This window comes from Magnolia sinica, chromosome 19 (assembly GCF_029962835.1).
Source record: "Magnolia sinica isolate HGM2019 chromosome 19, MsV1, whole genome shotgun sequence".
Classification (NCBI taxonomy): domain Eukaryota; kingdom Viridiplantae; phylum Streptophyta; class Magnoliopsida; order Magnoliales; family Magnoliaceae; genus Magnolia; species Magnolia sinica.
In genome coordinates this window covers 6705130-6726958 of record NC_080591.1, presented here as the reverse complement: position 1 = coordinate 6726958, position 21829 = coordinate 6705130, and the positions used below count along the sequence as shown (strand labels likewise).

The window sequence follows — 21829 nt, the reverse complement described above, 5'->3', positions numbered from 1 at the left end:
GATCCAACTGAGATTTATATCCCTCATATTTTTGGAATAAAGTGCTAAAATGATATTTAAAAATGGATTAACGGAATGGATGAAACAAATACATCATGTTGGGCCCACAGAACGCTGACCACCAGCCACGGGCTGGCGGCAGGGGAGTAGCCCATCCGTTTCCGTTCCACAGGCACTCCGCTTCCGAAGCGGAGGCCAGTTGCAACGTTTTTTTGTTTTGGAATAAGCATACTGTGTGTGGGACCCACCGTGATGTGAGGATCACATCCACTCCGTCCATAACTTTTGCCCCTTCATGTTCACTCAATATCCAAAAAATCAATTCCATCCAAAACACGTGTGGATCAAGGCACAGGGAACAGCTGTGATGGGGATTCCCACTATTAAAAATTTTCAGGCTTTGTATGCTGCCTACTCTATTTTGTATACTCCATTCAGTCCATTCATCATATGCGCCCCACTAGCCTTAATGGACACATACAAATCTAGCCTTTCCCGACTCTGTACCCCCCCCCCCCCCGCCCGGTGATGCATATGTTTTATCCACACAGTCCATCCGTCACGAGCCCAAAACTGAGGGAAAGGGATTGGCTACTCCCCTGCCGCTAGCCAATGGCTAGTGGTCGGTGCTTTGTGGGCCCCGACATGATGTATTTGTTTCATCCATGCCGTCCATCCAATCTTCAGGATCATTTTATGTTATGAGCCCAAAAATGAGGTTGATCCAAGTCTCAAGTGGACCGCACAGTGTTGATTGAACTCCTACCATTAAAAACTTCTTGGGGACCACAAAAGCTTTGGATCAAGCTGATATATATTTTTTCCCTTCATCCAAGTCTGTATGAACTAATCAACAGGTTAGATGTCAAATAACCATTACAGTGGGACCTAGGAGGTTTTTAACGGTGGACATTCAACTGCTACTGTTTTCCCATGGTGTGGTCCTCCGGAGATTTATATATAACTCATTTTTTGGAATAAGCCCTAAAATTATCTTTCAAAATGGATGGACGGCGTTGATAAAACACATACATCATAGTGGGGTCCACATAGCACCGACCACTAGCCACGGCTGGTGGCGGCGTCGCTAGCAAAAACCGCTTTATGTAGATCACGGCACGGGAAACAGTGAGCGCACGGTTGAAAACTTCTTCCTAAAAAGGAAATTTATCCCATGTTTTGCTAGAGCATCGTATAACATACACGTCACATCATGAGTATGCATATAAGTCTATGCAAACCGTTCAGATCATCGGCACAAGTTGGTAACAATACAAAAATTACTTCCACGGAAGCATGCAAGCCGTTCTACTTGTAGAAATTATCATATTGAATCTGAACCGTTGAATGTTTTTAGCATTGGTATCGTTTCTTCATTTTATCTATTGGGTTTGGTCTCTTTCATATTGGGCCCCACAATTTGGACGGCTCAGATTGAGGAAAATACCCAAAAGAAGGATCCGCGACTGTATCATACGCCATAATCTCCTCGAGCACGGTATAATATCGACACCTCAAGATTAAAAAAGCGCCACATTCGCTACTGTACGCTTGGTGCCTAATACGCATCAGCGCCAGTAATGTTTCTTCGCATCTTCTTCTTCATAGTTCTACCGTGCGCCGGCATGGCCGCCATCTTTGTCATCTACCTGGTATTGCTATGGTGCTCCCTGAGGAGAACAGGCGGAATTGGGTACCCGCAGAAAGATCCGAAGGGGTTATCGGAGTCGGATCTACAGAAGCTGCCGAGGAGCGAAGGCGTGGTTGAAGGGACGGAGTGCGCAGTGTGCCTGGACGAGATCGAGAGAGGGCAAGTTGCACGCGTTCTTCCGGCCTGTAATCATGCGTTCCATGTCCACTGTGCTGACACGTGGCTTTCGAAGAAACCGGTTTGTCCTATTTGTAGATCGACGCTTGGGATTCCTGCAATGGAATGCCCGCAGAATCGCTAATTTTCTTTTTTCTGCCTTTTTGATTTTGGGGATTTTGACTGCTTTCGAGTTTTATGTTATCGGTTTGGCGCGATGCATGATTTTATCTTTAGGGTATCGTTTGGTGCCAAGCGTACACTTGATTTTGTAAATGTTACTCCATTATTATTATTATTATTATTATTTACTTCTAAGCTATTTAGAATACATAATTTTAATGTATTTTAAAATCTCTCCTTTTTATAGTGATGATCCTATAGTTTATGATGGAATCCTTATATCCCAAAGGAAGTAATCGGTTCTAACGTTGCAAGGTCCGACTCTTCACACACACACACAGTCGATCCCTTTTCACACATCATTTTAAAATACGAATCCAAAAAATGAAGCTCATAGACCTTTGCATTTAATTATATACATTGATAGGCCTTAAGACGGCTTCAGCTTTTACAGAAAGTAGTGATGACATGGTATGAAAGCATATGGTCAGTCATGCAACAAATATGCATCCGTCCACTCTTACTAAGGGCCTCGTTTGGCCACGTGCCTTAGGTGGGATTAAGCTGGATGGAATTAAAAAAGTAGTATTAAATGCATGTGTACGGTATTATCTCTGGATTGGGTGTATCCCATGCTTTTAAATGGCATGTTTGGAAGATATGGGAGTAACTTCTATAAGGGGGTTTGGAGCCAAATCCGGTTTGAGAAAGAGAAATTATGGGATTGCAAATGTATAAATTATTTTATATATTTTTTTGTGTCACCATCAAGGTGGGCTCCATTTGGACAATCCGACTCGTTCACCAAGTAAGTTAGCTCGAGCGGATCTTATGGATCCTAACTTTGACTGGTTTGGATGATCAGGGACCCCATAGAGAGCCTTGAAAGGTTTCAACCGTAGGAGTTCATTTCCCTCTGTGTGGCCACTTGAAACTCGAATCTGCCTCATTTTTTGGCCCATGGCCTAAAATAATATAGAGAAACCGGTGGTGTATAGTGTAGATATATCATATACATCATGGTGGGGTCATGAGTGGAACACCCCACCCCACCTCCTGAGTGGGTCTTACTAACCCACCGTCACCTATAGTGTGGTCCACTAATGGTTGGATCAGTTTGATTTTTGGTTCCATTGGTCAAAATAGCCTAATTAAAGAGGTGGATGGTGTGGATTTAACAGTTACCTCATTATGGGTCCCATAAGTAGAAACCCATTATAAAATTCTATGCATGTGAGTGTAAGGTAGGAGTTTTTCGATCTTTGTGGCCCACTTAAGATGAAGATAGACTTCATTTTTGGATTTTAAGGATAAAACTGAATGGGAAATTGGATGGACAATTCAGATGAAACATACACATCAAGTTGGGACCCACGAGTGGAGGCCCCTTCCCTTACAACTCGTAGAGGTAGGATTCGAAGAATCAACTAGGGATGACAAAATTCCACCCATAACCACGGTTTTTGGGCACCAATCTCAAAATGATTTCATCCTCCATTTTAAACATGTCAACCAGTTATATTGCATAGGATTATAAATACCATCTCATCTAATACCACCTAATCCACCTGGCCAAATAAGCCTTGAGCATGTTTCGGTGCGAGTTCTAACCTGCGTTTGCTAGGGAGGGTTGAAGTGTTGAGTCCCGTAATATGTATTGATACACTGTCAACAACATTTCAATAACAAAAATTCAGCATAATATTTATCATTCAACAAAAATAACACATATTACCCAACTTTTCTTGTTTTATAATCACTACCTATACTTTATATCTTTCGGCATTATCTAAGATTGAGACTACGAAGCATCACATCTAAAATTAATATGATGGGACACATTCCACTAATAAAGATAAACAATTTGATGCCGCCCATTGTCACGGTGACACCTATAGTTTGGGTAGCGTTCGGATGTTGCGGGATTTGATTGGGCCACGTGTTGGTGTCAGTGTCAGAGATGAAACTACCCGATAAGTTGTTGGGATGTGGTGGGATTTGATTAAGGCACCTATCGTTCCATAGATGTGGATACGGATCGGTTGGATGGTAATAAAAACATCACGGTAGCCCCTAGAAGTGTTTCAACGGTGGATGACATTATCGCCACAGCTTCCTTTTGTGTTACACTGGAACTATAGACCTGCCTCATTTTTGGGATCATGCCTTAAAATAATCAGACAAAAGGAATGAACAGTGCGGATAAAACCCTTACATCACGGTGAGCCGTTGATCTTTAATTTTGGCATTGTGTCGGGTTTCGTTGTGTCAGTGTCAGCCTGAGCCCAACCCGTCTACAAAACACCAATTCTGGTCTGAACCCAACCTGTAACCCATTAAGCTATGGCACGACCCAACCCATTTAAAATCCCTCATGCCTGAGCCCAACCTGACCCAAGCCATTTAATTGTAACTGAATCAGGTTCAACCCCACCTGACCCAACACACTCTGGTTTGAGAATGTAATAAGGACACACATCCTACTCATCGCTGATCATTGCCTGTGTAAACATACATGCATCATTTGTATTCATCACGTAGTTTTGGGCCGAGTAGGGTACGATCATCTGGTGCAACCCATTGATAAGCTATATGAGCTGGTCGGGTTAGCAAAATTTCAATCTGAACCCAACCCATTTGCTTAAACGAGCCAAATTTTCCGACACCAGCTATTTAGCTTGGGGCCCAAAACTGCCTTAGATGTTAACCGGCACACACCGGCTGGACCCATTGCCACCCTTAAACACTAATGCACCGGATTCCACTTCTCAGTTTCTCATGTAGTTTGGTGTGTTCCTTTTGAAGACAATGGGCCAACGTGTGCAAGATCTGAGAAAGTTATCAGGTGGGGTCCACCTCGAACACAACACTAGTGCAAAGGTCAGGCTAGTCCACTCATGGGGTGGCCTGCATATGTACGCAGAATATAAACCATTTGACATTTCTCTTTTCACATTCAACAATTTGTTGGGGGGGGGGTGGGGAATAATTGCAGAATACATTTTCCATCACCATAAATTTCCAATCAGTCATCTATATTAGTTATTGGACCCTTGAACCAGTGTCGGGCATTCAGTATCCATGATGAAACGGTGAGGATGAGGAGGCCACCGACAGCGACAGGAGTGTAGTTGAGAGTGTCCTTAGTGATCGGGTATGCAACGGGCAGAGAGAATAGAACTGTGATTGTTACCACCCATAGGACTGCGATCCAACCGACCAAGACACCATAGCGGCCCAGATTGAATGGGCCTGGAATGAAATGCTTGCGGGCCAGTGTCACCCTAAAGAAGATGGGCAGCGCATATGCAATGTAGAGCCCGATTGTTGCAATTGAAACCATTGCCTGGAACGCCACTAAGCTTCCGAGAGACTGAAATAAGAACGACGCAGTTAGTCAGCGAGTCTATAAAAAGAAAACAAGATAGTATTAAGTAGAACAGTACTTTGGTGACCCAAACCATTGATATGATGGGCCCATTTTATGTGGCTTATTGACTAAAATATCTCATATTTAAAAAAACTGAACACTTCAATAGATGGCCCAAAGCAAATGGATGGTCAACATACAAAAAACAGCAATAGTAGTCAATCAACTGAATAAAGGCCAAATCTTCTATAGCGAGGATCTTCCAATCTGGGGCAATTTTGTGGCAGGGCCATTAGAGAGAGGCCCATCATATGAACTGTTTGGATTACTGGGCCCCACTGTACAAACTTTAAACCTGGACATATTGTACAAATTCTCAATCTGAGCTCATGATGAAGGGCATTCATCATGGCCACTGGTATGAATAGAAGGTTATATCGAAGCTATACGAATACGGGTAGGTGTCGGAATCCGGGACTGCACTAGAAGTGTTTGTTCCCAAATCCAGAAGTGACTGACATGGGTGCTTTGTCAATTAAAAGTACATGTGCACAATAGGTAATGAGTTATGGGTGAAAATTTTAGGAACGTTTATGAAAAATCAAGTTTCTTCAACCCTCTTTGTAACTTTGTCGGACCCACCTAATCAAGGGTGGCCATTTCCCCTCAATATGTTCCCTGTGCTGTGGCCCATCTGATTTTTGGGTTCCAGAGGTTTTCTGAGGTAATGTATCGTATGGATGGTTGGATTGTATGAATGCATCATTGGACCTCACATCTGCCCAGTACCACTGTAAGCTTACAGTGGTGCAGGTGCCACCAGAGAATGCCCCTTCTTTAAAAGTAAACATTTTCATTGATGAATATCAAACCTAAAATGCCATGACAACGGAGGCATTTTGGATGTCTAATTTGTTCATTTGTCATTCTTTATTATTGTAATTTAAGTAGACAGTCCCAGGTTCGAACGGTTGGACCTGAACGGATTGATGGTTTCGATACTTGAGAAGAAAATGCATACCGTTAATGCCATGCAGAATGATACTACAGCAGAAAGCCAAACTGCATATATGGGAACCTCGTGCTTGTTCACTTTATGCCACAACCATGAAAATGGCATCGCTCCATCCCTTGAAAATGCATATGCCATCCTGTTATCAAAGGAAGACACCTTAGGCATGAAGGAAAAACTGATCTATAGAAATTGCATCCTGTTCCTAAATTAAGAATCACAAGCAATCTGTATTTATGAGGGACTTGGGCGTGTTTGGATGCACTGTCACACATTTCAATTATTAGTCTAATAAGGTGCAAGTGCAAGTAATCAAACCGTAATTTCCTTAGAATTCATATTTCAGGCATGGTGTGCCATAATGGCCGTTACGGGCCATAAAGGCTATTATGTAAAGATAACGGTGGTAAGTGTTACACGTTATGGGGTTGTAAAGGTCGTTACAGACCCCATAACGGCCCATTACGCCCCCTGTAAAGACTGTAATGGCCATGTAACAGTTCATTATGGGGCCGATACAGGTTTTTGGGTTTATTTTATTTTATTTTGTTTTAATAATAATGAAAAAAAAAAGAAGAGACTGTAACAGCCGTTACAGTGGCTGTAATGGCTGCCGTTACGGCCACCATCAGCGTTAGAGAATAACCTTGATTTCAGGTCATTGGGATCCAAATTGAAATTATGTGCCTTTCGAGCTGAAATTAAAATAAATTCATTCGCAGTTTGAGGGTCACTTCCTCATTATGGATACTAGGAAACATCATTAGTTCTTATCATTTCCTATTAAACTGACTGTTCGCAATTCAATTTGCTTGGGCATCCAAACATGTCCTTAGATTTAGGCTGCATATTGATTCACTACTTAATTGAACTTCGAAATTTTGTTGAAGCCGTGGGTTTCCTCGCCATTGTAACAATTACTGAAATGCAATTCAAAAGTGCATCAAACTGCAGCCTTAGAATTTACAAACAGTTATACAATTCTTAACCAAGTATATTCACTGTATCCTCAGAATTTGAGTTATGACAAGTGGGGACTGGATTGAGAGACCATTGATTGATCAACCCCGCAATGGATATGAAGAACCTAGTTTTTCATTCATTGGCCCTTTTATGGTTGAATCTATTCTGCAGCATTGCTGTATTTCTTCCTTTATTAAACGGTTAGCATTTCCTATGGTATGGCCCATCATATCAACATTCCGGAACACCAGAACATGGCTGCACTTGTGTCGACTCAAAGCCTCATTGCGATAACAATCAAACGATCCTCTATAAAACTAAGCATGAAAGAAGTTCAGATTGGTAAATAACAACCAGAAAGATAGACACGGGTACAGATAATGGTACCTAGAGTTGCTTGTCACTGAACTCATACCACAGAAGAAAATGGCAATGGCAACCACTCCCAAGCAAACGATTCCACCAACTCCACTGCCATATCTACTCTTGAAGGCTTGGTAAAACACCTCAGCAATTGCATAACCACCAGCGTCGTTGCCCTTGTTCAAAAGATACGGAATGTTGGTTACTGCAAATGTGATACCGAGTAGGTATCCCCACCCAACGATGATAGATATTCCGATTGCGCTTATTATTCCTCTTGGTCCGTTTACATCTGCATTCTTGGTTTCCTCCGTCTGAAAGCAAAAGTACAGGAAAACAAAAACTGTCAAATTCGGTTTTACTAGTCTAGAAATGTGTTTATTAAAATTAAAAAAAAAACATGGTGTTAGAACTTTATGAAGGAAAAACATGAAAAATGTCAGTTTGGGTAGGCCTCAATCAACTGCATGGCCTATAAATGAGCTTTGCTAAGGGCCTGTTTGGACACACTTGTGAAAAGGGGGTTTGAGAAGGTCTCCGCCCTGATTTTTACCACCTGTTTTGTTGAGCAGGATGGTGGAATGGGTGTTTGCAAAGTGCATCCAAATGCACATAAAAAAAACCCTGGTTTGGCTCAAAAGGCGGTCTAATCCTCAAATGCCCCTTTGAAGGGTGTGTCCAAATGGTCCCTAAGCAACTACAAGCACCTCCTTACATGAAGCTCTACGAATGGATGTATGGCACAGGTATGGGACATCCCAGATGTTTACTAGGTGGTTCTGCTGTATAAATGATCTGGCCCAAAAGCAGGTCGTTGAACTCATCATGCGGGCCTCACCATTAGATTACTTGGCCACAAAATCGGGATGTTTGGCTCATCAGGTGGGCTGCATGCATGAGGTGTGTCCTGTCTGGGATTCAGGTTAGGTCATCCACACGGTAAGGTCCACCTGATGCATAGCTGGAGTGTCACCCACCTGACACAGAGAACAATGCATAGAGCTGCATATGGGCTGAGCAAAACTCTGGCATAAGCAGAAACAGCAGAGTGCAAAAGTCATATGCTAATTGAAATTTTCTCAAAAAATCCTACTCCATAATGCTGATTACTTCTTATTTTTCCTTCTCTTTTAAAATTACATAATTTGCTTTTCTCCTCCTGTTGAAAGATATAAATACCATTAAAAGATAAATTTTCATTGGCTTACTTAAGGGCATTTAAGTAATCTAAAGAAAATCTTCTAAAGCAATCCTCCAGCAAATCTTTAAGGGTATTTAAGTAGTTTATTTAGTGTAGTTTGACAGTGTTTATAGCTTCTCATCTTCCATGGTTATGAAAAGACTCTTACCATGTGAGCAGATGCATCATATCCAGAAAGTGTATACTGGCTCATTAGAAGCCCCAGGCAAAAGATATATGGTTTGCTGCGAATCCCATCACCATTATCAGTGTTGAAGTGAGTAAAAACGAACTCGGCGCTAGCCTTTTCAGTAGCAACTGTCGGTATGACAATCATAAGTACAAAAACGCCTGCATATCACGAAAAGGTTAGAGCTCTGAGGGCAGGTTGCCTCGAGTAACATGAGTTAGAATTACATATTGGAGACTGGACTGGAAATCTCTTCAGAAAACAAACAATGTTGGATCAAGCATTTCCTCAGTCTACCACATCAGATGATCCTAACCTTCTGACCGCCATCGGTAGTAGTTAAATTTTTTCATTTCTTGATGGATAATATTGCCTGATGAGGAAGAGATTGGGGCATAGCCCATCTTGTTAAGGTTCCAAAAGATAAATGGCTTTAATTGCCTAAAGATGAGCCCAACTAGTGCCGTTGGTGGGTCCAACAAAAAGAAATTTTGGTTTTTCTTATGATCAAGCATTACATGAAATGCCGCTGTTTCTTACCTATAACATTCCATGTAGCAGCAATCTGTCCAAAAAAAGACAACCATGTAATCGGAAGACTATTTATAAGGGCATGTAGAAGCAGAATTCCCCCATGAAAGCATATGACTACATATTTAGAAGCCTGATATCCACCTCCATTGTTGCCACCTGTGCTAAGCAGAATTATCACTTGAAGTAATTGCGCAAGTGAAAAATCCACACTTGTTGTAACGGCCCACTGCAAACATAAAAGTTATTTAATGGCTTGGATGAAATTGAAAAGGAAAATTGGCCTCCAGTATATAATGGAGATTTTGTACTTCAAAATAGATTATTTTCAAGAAGTACCTGTCCAACAATGTTGAACCTGCATGAAATTCAATTGAAGAGCATCAGATGATTCGAGCAAGGAAAGACCAAATAGACTGCAGATACAAGAAATGAGAAATATAAAATGAAGCAATTTTAAGGGCTGGTTCGAATTGTCCCAAAAATGGGAACAGAATGATGATGGATATTAGTGGTCATAATTCAATTTACGTTTTGTGCAAATTTCTCAGGAAGGAGCATTTTGCAAATCTGGCCATCTGCATTGTGAGGGACACCCAATGGCCCCACTTCCCCTGAAATCTTAATGCCGAGACGCGTAAAAGCTCATGTTAGTGTTTTGGGTGCATCCAAAGAGCCACAAAACTTTGAATTAAAAATTCAAGTACATGAAATATTTCAATAAAATCAGGCCAGTAATAAAAAGTTATAATGTTCTCCAAACATAATTCCTAATGAGAAGAATGTAAAAAATGGCAACGAGCTTAACCAGATCGACAATTAAGCAGCATTACTTTCAAGGTAATCCATTACCTTGTTGCATTGCTAAAGAAATGAAGATTTATCTTCCTAATATTCCACATTTTATTCAATATACTCCCAAATGGTAAAGAAAACATAAATTCAGTATCACGAAGATATAAATATACATGTAATGGATTTCTTTCATTCAGATGCTCTGAGTTCTCAAATCAATGTATTCCCAAATTACTCTTATTTTGTTCTGACAAAGCAAAGAAAAAGAAAGTTAACGGGATAAGACTTGTACCAACATATATGATTTTTGAGTTTTCTAACAGAGCAAAGATTGATCGTAACAACATCATGTAACGAACTCTCGACCAAATCCAAATAATGAATAAGATGCCATATAAATCAATCTTATTCTTGATGTTAACAAGGAAGAGATCAAGCAATGTAACAAACTCATGGCTAATGTGGTGATTACGCCATTTGATTATTGGTGAAGTGGAAGGGCCGATGTGATAGAATAGCCATATGAGACATAAGGTTTTTTGTTGTATCATTAGCTTACACAGTGTTTGGATGATCAATTGATTTGAATTGCAATAATTTAATTCGATGAAGTGGAAATGAAATGAGTTCGGCTAGCCTAACTCCATTCATAATGTGTGGGCCCAAACAGCAATTCAGATCATTTCGATTCCAGCCTAAAACACATTGATCTATAACTGGCGTTGGGTCGCCATATGAATGAAAAGTCCCTCAGCTCCATTTTACTGAAAATCAGTCAACGAAGCATTGAAACACACTATTATCTAAATCATTTCAAACTTATTATGTGTGGAGCTACCTTAACCAATGGAGCTTAAGCATCTCCATCAGCAAAAAATTCCCATTTCACTACTAGAAATTTCAGTTAAAAATTTACATTTATACATATCGATTTATTTGCACATGAATAACAAAACGGTGAGAAAAAACCCGAAAAGAGGTGAAAACCCAATTAGCAAATTGGCAGTTTGACGTCAAAAAACGATAGCAGAAGACATCAAAACAATTACCATCCTGTCAACCATGAGGCAAAGGGGGCCCAATCCTTCCCCGCGAGCCGGGCACTCCAGTAGTAGAGTCCGCCCGATGTGGGGTAAGAAGAGCAAATCTCAGCCATTGACAGCCCCACGATCATGGTAAAGGCTCCGGCGATGAACCACCCATATGTTGTGGCGACGGGTCCACCAAACGTCAGGCCAGTGTTGTAAAGGGTGGTTATCCCGGTCAGAACAGATATGATCGAAAAGGAAAAGGCGAAATTCGATAGCAACCTGAAATACCAAACATGACCCATAAACCAAATTCTGACAAAAACCAATCCAAAATCCAAAATTCATTAAAAAAATCCAAAAATAAAATAAAAAATAAAAACAGAGTTGAGATCGTTACGATAGATCCCGGTTCAGTTCCTGCTTGTAACCAAGCTCATGCAGGCGTGCATGGCCTGAATCCTGTGCAACATCATCTATGGAAACTGCGGAAGTAGGCCCCATATTACGCTCCCAAACCATTTTTTAATGATTTTTTCCTCTTTTTTCTATTAGAAATGGGCACCCTTTTGCCTTATTCAGCAACACCCAGAATTTTTTCAGTTGGGTTTGCTATAATTCTGCAAAAGGAGGTCTGCAAATGCCTGGTATTTGTTAGCAGACAATTCTCATGATCCAAACAAGGCAGCTCTCTCTCTCTCTCTCTCTCTCTCTCTCTGAAGTCCAAACAGAGCAGATCTCTCACTCCCTCCCTCTCCACCCTTTCTCCCGGTATTTATATATAATTATTGAGATGGAGTATGCAGCTCTGTCCTCAAGGTGTACTTACTAAACACGCATGGTGATCATGACTGTTGAAATAGCGGGCCATCATTCGGATGTTCCTTGCGCCCCCAAATAAAAAATAAAAAAAGAATTGGATGGAGTAGCTGTCCAGTCACTACTATCCAAAATGAACGGTATTCACATTCAACCAAGACAACCCATGATGAATAATTGGAGAGGATTGTCATGGTGTAGGATGATCCACGTTACTAACACATCGGCTCGAGGAAGCCCGGAGAGAAATTGACAAAATTCATGATAGGTTAAAATTTCGTTGAAAATTTTAGAACGATTGTTTGGCAATTTCTGCCAGATTTGACAGGTCGATGTATCAAGAGCTTGTTCGACAGATCAACCAAACGGATCGACGGGTCGAGATTCAGATAACTATTAGTTTTAGTCTCTGTAGATTTTGAGCCCGTTTGACTAATCAACTTGGCTAATGGGCAATAGATCAACATATGGCAGAAATTTGACGGTCTTCTTAATTTCTTTCATATTTTGATTAGGAATCTTTTAATTATATTTTAAAATTTGTTTAGGATTATTTAAGGATGTTAAATTTATATTTTAGAGTAATTACTCAATTAATAAAATTCTTAGAAATAAGTTTATTTTTCTTGTAGATTTGAGAAATCTATCTTTTGTATTCAAGAGGGCCTTGTGGAATCAAGGTGTTTATCGATCGTTGAATACGACGATCAACCTCATCACATGCTTCTTTGCATCAGTTGATACCGGAGAGAAGTTTTTTCTCGGATTGGTAGTTTTTACGACGAGTAGGACAACAATCCTATAGACGTTGCTCTATAGAATTATTTTTTAATAGCGGTGGCTTTCGAGGCGTCACAACAGAAGAAACGACAAGTCATGCAAAGGTTGTAGGTTGATCTCAACTGCATGATGGAGGCTTTAGGGCAACTTCGTGTTCATGGTGATGATCTACCTCTGATAGATATTAGAATTTGCAATCGTGCTAATTGTAGAGTGATGCCGACAATGAATCTCAGAATCATGCCTGAGGAGGTGGGGTCCAGCGATGATGAGATCGATGACATGATCCTCCAATATCTTGGACGAAGCGGTGATCAGGTAGATTGGACAAATCGAGAGTTAATGATGAAAGTTAATCTTTCTAACTTCAATGGCTAACTCTACATCGAAGACTTTCTCGATTGGTTGCTTGAGATTGGACGTTTCTTCAATTAAATAAGCATCCCTGAAGAGAAAGTTAAACTTATAACTTACAAGTTGAAGGACAAAGTTTCAACTTAGTGAGAGCAACTTTAACTCGAGCGGACGAGATAAATAGAAACACTAATCTTTATGTGGTCACGGATGAAACAGTTATTACACGCACAATTCATCCCTAGTGATTGCGATAATGTATTATTCTAACAAACCAAAATTGTTGGCAGAATAATTGATTGGTGATGGGTTATGTAGAGAAATCTTATTGTTTGTCGGCAAGATGTGAATATAGCCAATTGGCGAGGGTCTATGTAGGGAAATCTCATTGTTTGTCATGACGGGCTATTGAATTCATCAGTGGCGTACGTGTGGTCCCAATGGAAATGGAGAATTAACCCAAGACTTCTAAAGTGAATAGATAGTTTTTAATAATCGAATAAGATTTTCACAAACAATTTAAGGAGATAAAATATGTAGATGCATTAGTTGACAAGAACAAATATATGGAGATCGTGAACCTCCTAGAGAATTTAAAATAAATGTTGCAAGAATTCAAGCCAATTGTACCCAATGAACTTCTTAAAGAGTTACCTCCTATGCAAGATAAAAAAATCACATTAATCTTGTCCAAGGAGCAAGTATGCCTAATTGTATACATTATTTTTTAAAAAAAAAAGCGAGATCTTACAAGTACAAGCAAGGAAACTATTATATAAAGATCAAGTTAAGGAGAGCATGAGTACATGTGATGTGCTAGTATATGAGTCTAACATCAAGTATAAAGAAGAGGCTAACAAATATTAGTGTCATATGGTGTTTCAAGTGGATGATAATGTGCTAGTTCATTTGCGCGAGGAAAAATTTTCAACTATGGCATATAAGAAGTCGATAAATAAGAAAATAGGCTATGTTCTGATTCTTAAGAAAATTAATGATAACGCCTTTGTTCTTAATCTTCTAAATGATGTAGGAGATCTCAAGAACTTTCAACGTAGCAGACCAGTATGCGTGTTGTGAACTAAGTCTATTGAAAAACTTGCAAAAGTTGAATATGCATTGTGAACTAAACTCAATGATAATTATTTACTTCAAGTGGAGGGGTTTGATTTAGGACATGATCAAGCATATTCTTAATACACATATATACCGGAAGAAGCCTAAAAAGAAATTGAAGAAATTAAACATAGTTTGACTGATCGATGGATCTAGCCGATAAGTCGAAATTTTTTGGATCCTTTCTCTTGCTCGAGTGGTAGACTCTCAGGAGTTTCAACACGCGGTCAAGGGTTCGAGTATCCATAGGTGGTGAAATTCCACTAGCGTGAGTGTGTGGGGGTGTGTGTGCGTGTGTTTTTTAAAAAATAAGTCAAAATTTTGCCAGAAAATTCAAATTGGTTGCTATACAATTTCTGCAAGTTTCAACCGGTAGACAAACTAGGTCAATAGGTCGAAATTCACAGAATTTCCAATTTTTATATATGGATGATTTTGAGTCTGTTCAATCAATCAACTTGATTGGTCGATGACAGGTCGACAGACGACGGAAATTTACATGATCTTCAGAATTTCTTTCATATTTTGATCACGATTCTTTTAATTGCATTTTAAGATTTTTAAAGATTATGTAAAGATGTTAAACTAGTTTTTTTAAAGTAATTATTCAATCAATAAATTTCTTGGAAATTATTTTGTTACTTGCAGTGGATAAAAAAAAATCTTTCTCGTAGATTCAAGAGAGCTCTGTAGATTCAAAGCATTCCTCGATTGCGGAAGACAGTGATATTCAATTTATAGGATATAGCATATTCAAACAATGGTCCACCGTATCAACGGTCGCGATCACTACAAATACCGACACAGGTTTCATGAGGGACATCTGCATGTGCAATTAGTCGTCCTTCTTGTTGTTTTCTTCGTTGGGGTGTGGCTAAAAGAGCCGACCGTTGAAATTCTACACGTTCGTTTACGGAGAAGTGAAGGTGGAGGTTTGCTAGAGTACGCATCCCAACGTATTACATCGGGATCATAACCGTTGGATAGTGGTCCTTCTCATTCATCCAAATCGTTTATCTGATGAACCACCCAGTGGATGGTATATAGACACTAAAAAAAAAAAAAAAATCATATTTAAAATTCAAACCTTTGACTTTCTAATGGTTATAGATACCGTTCATATTCAAAGGAAAAGAGTAAAAAAATAATTGTGTTCAAATATTCAAATTTAAAGTCCTTGACTTATTTATATCCCCAATAAAAGGTGTCCCATCATACAAACAGTTTGGATCATTTAAATATTACCTAATATTCAAATGATAAAGTCTGGATGTATACCATCACAATGCATGGGGATGTATACTATCAGACCTACTGGTTTCCTTGAAAAGAGTATCCATGGACATGACGAGGGCGCGGCCAATAGAGGCGTTGACGAACCGAGCTAACTCGGTTAGCTCTCTAGACTCGATTTGACTCATCAAAGTTTGATTCGACTCGACTTGAAAAAGCTCAATTCAACTCGATTCAAAGCCAACTTGAGCTTATTTTTTGAACTCGAAAATGAGTTCGAGCGGGCCCTAGCTCAACTCAATTGGGATTGAACCCAACTCGAATTGAACTTGGATCAATCCAGTTCAGTGACTCAGTTACTTTGTTGAAATGATTCAACAAAGTGTGGCTGGTGGCAAGGAATGCGTGTATATGAAATTAATATCTTTTTTTTTTTCTTGGGTTTTATATTGCTTAGAAGGCGTTTTATAGAATACTTGTCAAACCATCACGGCTGTCTCCGGTACAAAGAGATTTTGAAAGTACAATTTACGTGTTTGTGAAAATGCTTAATGGTGAACTCAGCTTGAATCAGCCCGAGTTGCTGGCTGAACCGAGCCAAGTTGGTCCATCAGGCTCGAGGACCGAGCTGAGCTGAGTCAAGCTGAGGCCAGCTCGACTCGATTCAACTCAATATACACCCATAGTGGCCACATCGAAGACGGTGCGACCCTTCTCGTGGGGTTACCATGGGGCCCACCTTGGTGTATGTTTTATGTATCCACACTGTACATCGGTTTTAAAAGATCATTTTAGGGCATTATGATAAAAATGAATTAGATCAAACTATTAGGTGGACCATACCATAAGAAACAGTGGTGATTGACCTTCCTACCATGAAAAACTTCTTAGGGCGCACCTTTGTTATCATAGTGTTTATTTACCATCCAATCTGTTGATAAGGTTACATAAGAATGGTTGAAGGTAAAAAAACAAATATCAGCTTGATCCAAATCTTCCGTAGTCCATTAATGGTCAATCAACACTGTTTCTTATGGTATGGTCCACCTGATAATTGGATCCACTTAATTTTTGAAATAATTCACTAAAATGATCTTAAAAAACGGATGAACAGAGTGGATACATAATACATACATCGAGGTGGTCTCCACGGTAAACCAACGGTAAGGGCCGCACCCGTGCATGATTAGTCACCAAGCATTTACACTTTGGCTTTTCGATGGATGCAAACCCTTTTCCATTTGGTAATAAAAAATACCTTTTTGTACCATCAGATAAAACAAAAGGAGTGAAAAGGGGCGTGTGCTTGAAAACGTGGGGTGTGGATAATTTCCCATAACACTGGCAAGTTGCTTAAAGCCTGCCCATCCACGCGTGGACACACGCGCTGAATGGCAGAGATTAACAGATCCGAGATTTTCATTAGGTAGGCCACACTATTTATATATTTCGGCCTCAAGATTAGGGTGTTTTACTTCTCAGGTAGTCCATACCATAAGAAACAGGTGGATGGCTTTGAAAATTTGTTTTAACCGTCCGTATATAAAACAGCGGTCCACCTGACTAAAATAGCCCGAAATTTGATCCATGAGATTTAATCAGTGTGGCCCACCTGGTGGAAAGATCGGATCTGGTGCAAATATGCCACATCGATACATATGGCTACGCGTGGATGGGCAGTTTATCAAACCTCCTTTGAGCTTGATATTCGGCGTCTTGACTTTAATACTAAAAAGAGATTTTCTTGGAAGATATTTTTGAACTAGAGCGTTCACATTATCGGGAGAGTCGTTGATTTTGGAATTGGAATTGGAATTTGGAATTTGGTTCCAAAGAACTGATGGGCTGGCTCCCATCCATTGCCCACTTATATATGGACAGTGGGAATCTGAATCTTTATCTAGAGTTTCGAATGGTGGGGCCCACCAAGACGCGATATGAATATGATATCATGATCTATTTTCTAAATTAAGCTTCGAAACTTGGCATGTGCTTGCAAGTTTCAACCGACAGCGGATTAGGTGACCCCGACTGTGGGGCCCACTGTGATGTATTTGACTACGTCCACACTGTCCATCCGTATTGAAAGTTCATTTTAAGCCATGATTCAAAAAAATGAAGCAGATCCAAATCTCAGGTGGACCATAATACAAGAAACAGTGGTAATTGGCCGTTAAAAACTTCTCTTAGGCCACAAAAGTTTTGGATCAAGCTGATATTTGTGGGGTCTCTTCATCCAGATATTCGTGACCTTATCAGCAGGTTGGATGGCAAATAAACATTCTGGTGGCCCAATAGAGTTTTTAATGGTGGGGATTCAATCATTCCGGTTTCATGTGGTATGGTCCATATAAGATTTAGATGTACTTCAGCTTCATTTTTTGCATCATGCCTTAAAATAAACTTTCAGAACGGTTGGACAGTGTAGATTTAAGGCACTTACATCACCGTGAGCCTCATAATCAGGGGTCCCACCTACCTCGGTGGATGCGGGGTCTCACCCAATCTGCTCCCCTTGCAACCTGGGTTCAGATCAGCCTAGACACGACAAGCACAACTGACTTGAAATTAAGTTGGGTTTGAGCTGAGTTCTGACTGAACAAATTCAGGCCCGGTTGGCACCTAAGAATTTAGGTTAGGTTTGGGTTAGAACATGTCCTCCTGAGGTATCGACGGGCTTGGGTTGACCCAACGCACCCAAGTTGCACCCCGTGGCTAATATGTCCTGTGGTGGGGTAAAGTGACGGTAGAAGTTTGGATTGAAGTCCGGCCTGCTGCCCTAAAGTCTTAGGGCCCATCAGGACACAATGTTGAGAATGGGATCCTTTGAGACAAAACCCTAGTTTCGATCTAAAACTTGGTTTTCAGCCTGCTTGGATCCCACACCCACAAACGTCAGTTTGGAATTCACCCTACAATTTAGGCGAGGAATTGAAGGAATTTCAAAAACAAATTTGGTTGGGGAAAAAGCAAATTGGTCCCTCACATGGAAAGAATGATAACTTAATTACAAGTGATATACTTCCGAGCCAAGGTAGACCTTGAGCTAGGGTGACCGAGGTCTAAATAAAAGGGCCACTGACACAGGACAAGTAGTTCCTTTGTTTCAAATATGAGCTGTCGAGCTAAGCTGTTAAAGGATGAATCTTGGTAGAAGAGGACTCACCTCGTTAGGAATGTTTACCACACCGGTAAAGAACCCATGGGGGAGGAGCTCAAGCCCCAAGCTCCCCAACATCCTGAGTGATTAGGGCAACCACCGCTAGAGGCAGTATGAGAAACTTGGAGGGCACCTCGCTCCGAACCCAAAAGAGGAGGATCCAGCCTGATCTCGACCGAAGATCACTCTGACAGAAAGCAGGCTCGATGACGTCTTTGGAAACATGTTCGATATAAATTTTCTGTCAGAACAAAGACTCTCCAACGTAGTACATTAATACATGATGGTTTGGAACCGACTCCCGGAACCCTATATATATGACTACCCTAAACTAAAAGGGAAAAAACATGTGAAAATCTAAGCCCTAATCCACACATTTGACATCATCAACAAATCTAACTTAAGCATCGGAGGGTCTGGAGCAAGCCATTGGCAACCCCTCGGTTGTCCATCTCTTCTCTTTTGCAGATCCATTCAAGGGCGTAATTCTATACTGATCTTTATCTGTTGGCCAAAATACGATGATAACAAATTGATTGATTTTTTGCGAAACAATAATTGTACTAGTCTTTTGCAATCAAAAGTTGATAGAACTCGATCCGTCTGACTCGTTCGGACTCGAATCGATCCGAACCGAGTGGGTGAGTCGATCCAAATCAAGTAGCCTTTGTCCAATCTGAACTCAAATTGAGTCAAGTTTGAGTCACCCAATAACTCAACTTGACCTGACCCGAAATCCAACTCTGTATTGGCTCAACTCAATTCAAAACTTGACTCATACATATTTAACAAAAAAAAAAAAAAAAAAACTTTGTTTTGTCATGTAATTGATGGAGACATTGCAATTCTTATAAGTGCACTTAGGTTTTGAGTTGTGATTTCAGTATGTGAATACCCATTGCACCTAACCCAACTCGGTGCCGACTCGACCGACCCAATACTTGTACGAGGTCGGACACGGTCTGAATTGGTCCAAGCTAGACCAGGACTCAGATCAAGTCGAGCATGCTAGACTCGGTACCGAGTTGGGTCTGAGTTCAGGTCCAGTTTATTTCAAAAATGGGACTGAGTCCGATCAGCCGCAACTTGGTCCGACTCGACTAGATGCCCATCTCTAAAGTCAAAGAAGCTGTCAGGCATTTTGCATTTTCCTAATTCATAGGCAAACGATAGGCCCCTCGCCCCATGACAAAAAAATGAGTGGATAAAGAGATGGCCGCACAATAAATGCAACTTTGAAGGCGAATATAAAAATAGAAGTTTGGTGAGATAAAACCCGAAGTATTCCAGTAAGTTGAGACTTCAGCCGTTGGATTAGAGTCCGTAAACCGTTTATAAGATGGGCCTAATCCTTGATGGGCAATATTCAGAAACACTCAAATTGAAATATTTTAACCCATTGATTATTAAAATATTAACAAGATCATCTGTGTTAGAAGGAAAAGAGTAAAATGATTAAAGGTGGAAACTTTTCAACATAAGTGGTTTTTTTTTTTTTTTTTGGTTCTATCAGATAAGAACCATCATATAAACGGCTTTGATCATTGAAAAATGACCCAAGATCTAAAATCTAAACTCCGGTGTATGCTATACTAATACCTAGCGATGTATTCTAACAAACCCGTGAAAGTCACCGGGTATGGGCAACCATTCCAAGCCCAAGATGCGGATTGGGTCACGGGTTCGGTGGATCCCAGATCTACCGAGGTGAGTGGGATCCCTGACTATGGGGCCTACTTTGATGTATTTTAATTATATCCACGCCGTCCATACGTTTTTAAAACTCATTTTAGTTCATGATCCCAAAAATAAAGCAGATCGAAATATCATGGGGACCATAATACATGAAACCGTGGTAATTGACTATTAAAAACTTCTCGTGGGTCACAAAAGTTTCGGATCAAGCAGATATTTACGCAGTCTCTTCATCCAGGTCCTTGTGACCTTATAAACATGTTGGATGGAAAATAAACATTCCGGTGGCCCCCACGAAGTTTTTAATAGTAGAGATTCAGTCACAATTGTTTCCTATAGTATGGTCTACCTAAGGTTTGAATTTTTTTTTTTTTTTTAACCGTGTTCTAAAATGAACTTTCAAAATAGATGGACCGTATGGATGTAAGGCACATACATCACAGTGGATCCACAGTTATGTAGGGGTTTTATCCACATTGTCTACCATGTTAGGCACAAATCCAAAATATTAGGCAGATACAAGCTCAAGTGGACCACACCAGGAAGAAGCCGTGATATCGACTCTTATCATTAAAACCCAAAATGTGAAGATTTGATTGGACACGTCTCTGTTAGAGATGGCCATGTTTGAAAGTAGTTATTGACTGAGACTTGGTCAATTAAATCGGCTCACTCAACGTAATTGTCTTTCAAGCCTCACCAAATCGACTTCCGTACGAAGGTAGCTAGGTTGAGGGAACTGGATTTGGTGAGGTCCTGAAATGGGCAGATGGACTGTGCCATGTGGCCTAGAGGGGCCCACTAACTTTCAAATGATCATTAAGTCGAGTATGCACTCAACACTTTTATGATAAACACACACACACTAATAAAATGGCAAGAAAGTGGTTTGTTAAAGTAGACCACATTGAATTTAGTGTTTTTCAGCCTCACCAAATCTAGTTCGTTGATTGTGTTAGTGTATATAACTATTGTCATGTGGGTTGGACTAATCAAATTTTGTCACGTCAAGGCATTACCGAACTTGTTTCTACCATGCCTTGCTATATCTAGTTCAGGTTCTAAAATATGCCAGGTGTGGATTGTGTCATGAGGTGCTCACTACTAGGGCTGAAAGTTGGGTGGGTTCAACTCAACTAACCTGTGACCAACTCGACATTGGGTTGTTTGGGCAAGATGTATCAAGTTCGGTCTCAGGTTTAGGCTATTTAAAAACTAACTCGATAAAACTTAGATTGAGCTTAAATTGAGGTCTCGGGTTGCCCAATCCAACTCAAACCCAATCGATATATAAGTTACTTATAAATTAT

At 40.3% G+C, this 21829-nt stretch overlaps 2 protein-coding genes across 4 annotated transcripts in view; one reads left to right on the top strand and one right to left on the bottom strand.

Moving 5' to 3' along the window:
* The first annotated feature begins 1524 nt into the window (after positions 1-1524).
* Positions 1525-2164, top strand: LOC131234730 (E3 ubiquitin-protein ligase ATL23-like). Its single transcript, XM_058231668.1, has one exon. It carries the CDS (start codon positions 1581-1583, stop codon positions 1950-1952), a length of 372 nt encoding a protein of 123 aa, XP_058087651.1. The 5' UTR covers positions 1525-1580; the 3' UTR covers positions 1953-2164.
* A 2788-nt stretch (positions 2165-4952) lies between these two features.
* The window catches only part of LOC131234864 (amino-acid permease BAT1 homolog), a 38323-nt gene continuing 21446 nt past the window's right edge, over positions 4953-21829 (bottom strand). Inside the window, exons 1-8 of one of the 3 annotated variants that reach the window (XM_058231852.1) lie at positions 11763-12125; positions 11384-11644; positions 9879-9897; positions 9549-9768; positions 8988-9169; positions 7663-7952; positions 6322-6451; positions 4953-5303 (exon numbers count right to left, since the gene is read on the bottom strand). In XM_058231852.1, the coding sequence (XP_058087835.1) occupies positions 4956-5303; positions 6322-6451; positions 7663-7952; positions 8988-9169; positions 9549-9768; positions 9879-9897; positions 11384-11644; positions 11763-11884 (1572 nt within the window). In that variant the 5' untranslated portion in view covers positions 11885-12125 and the 3' untranslated portion in view covers positions 4953-4955. Of the gene's footprint in view, positions 5304-6321; positions 6452-7662; positions 7953-8987; positions 9170-9548; positions 9769-9878; positions 9898-11383; positions 11645-11762; positions 12126-21829 lie in introns of those variants that run through there. The other 2 variants (XM_058231850.1, XM_058231851.1) reach the window with 2 other exon arrangements.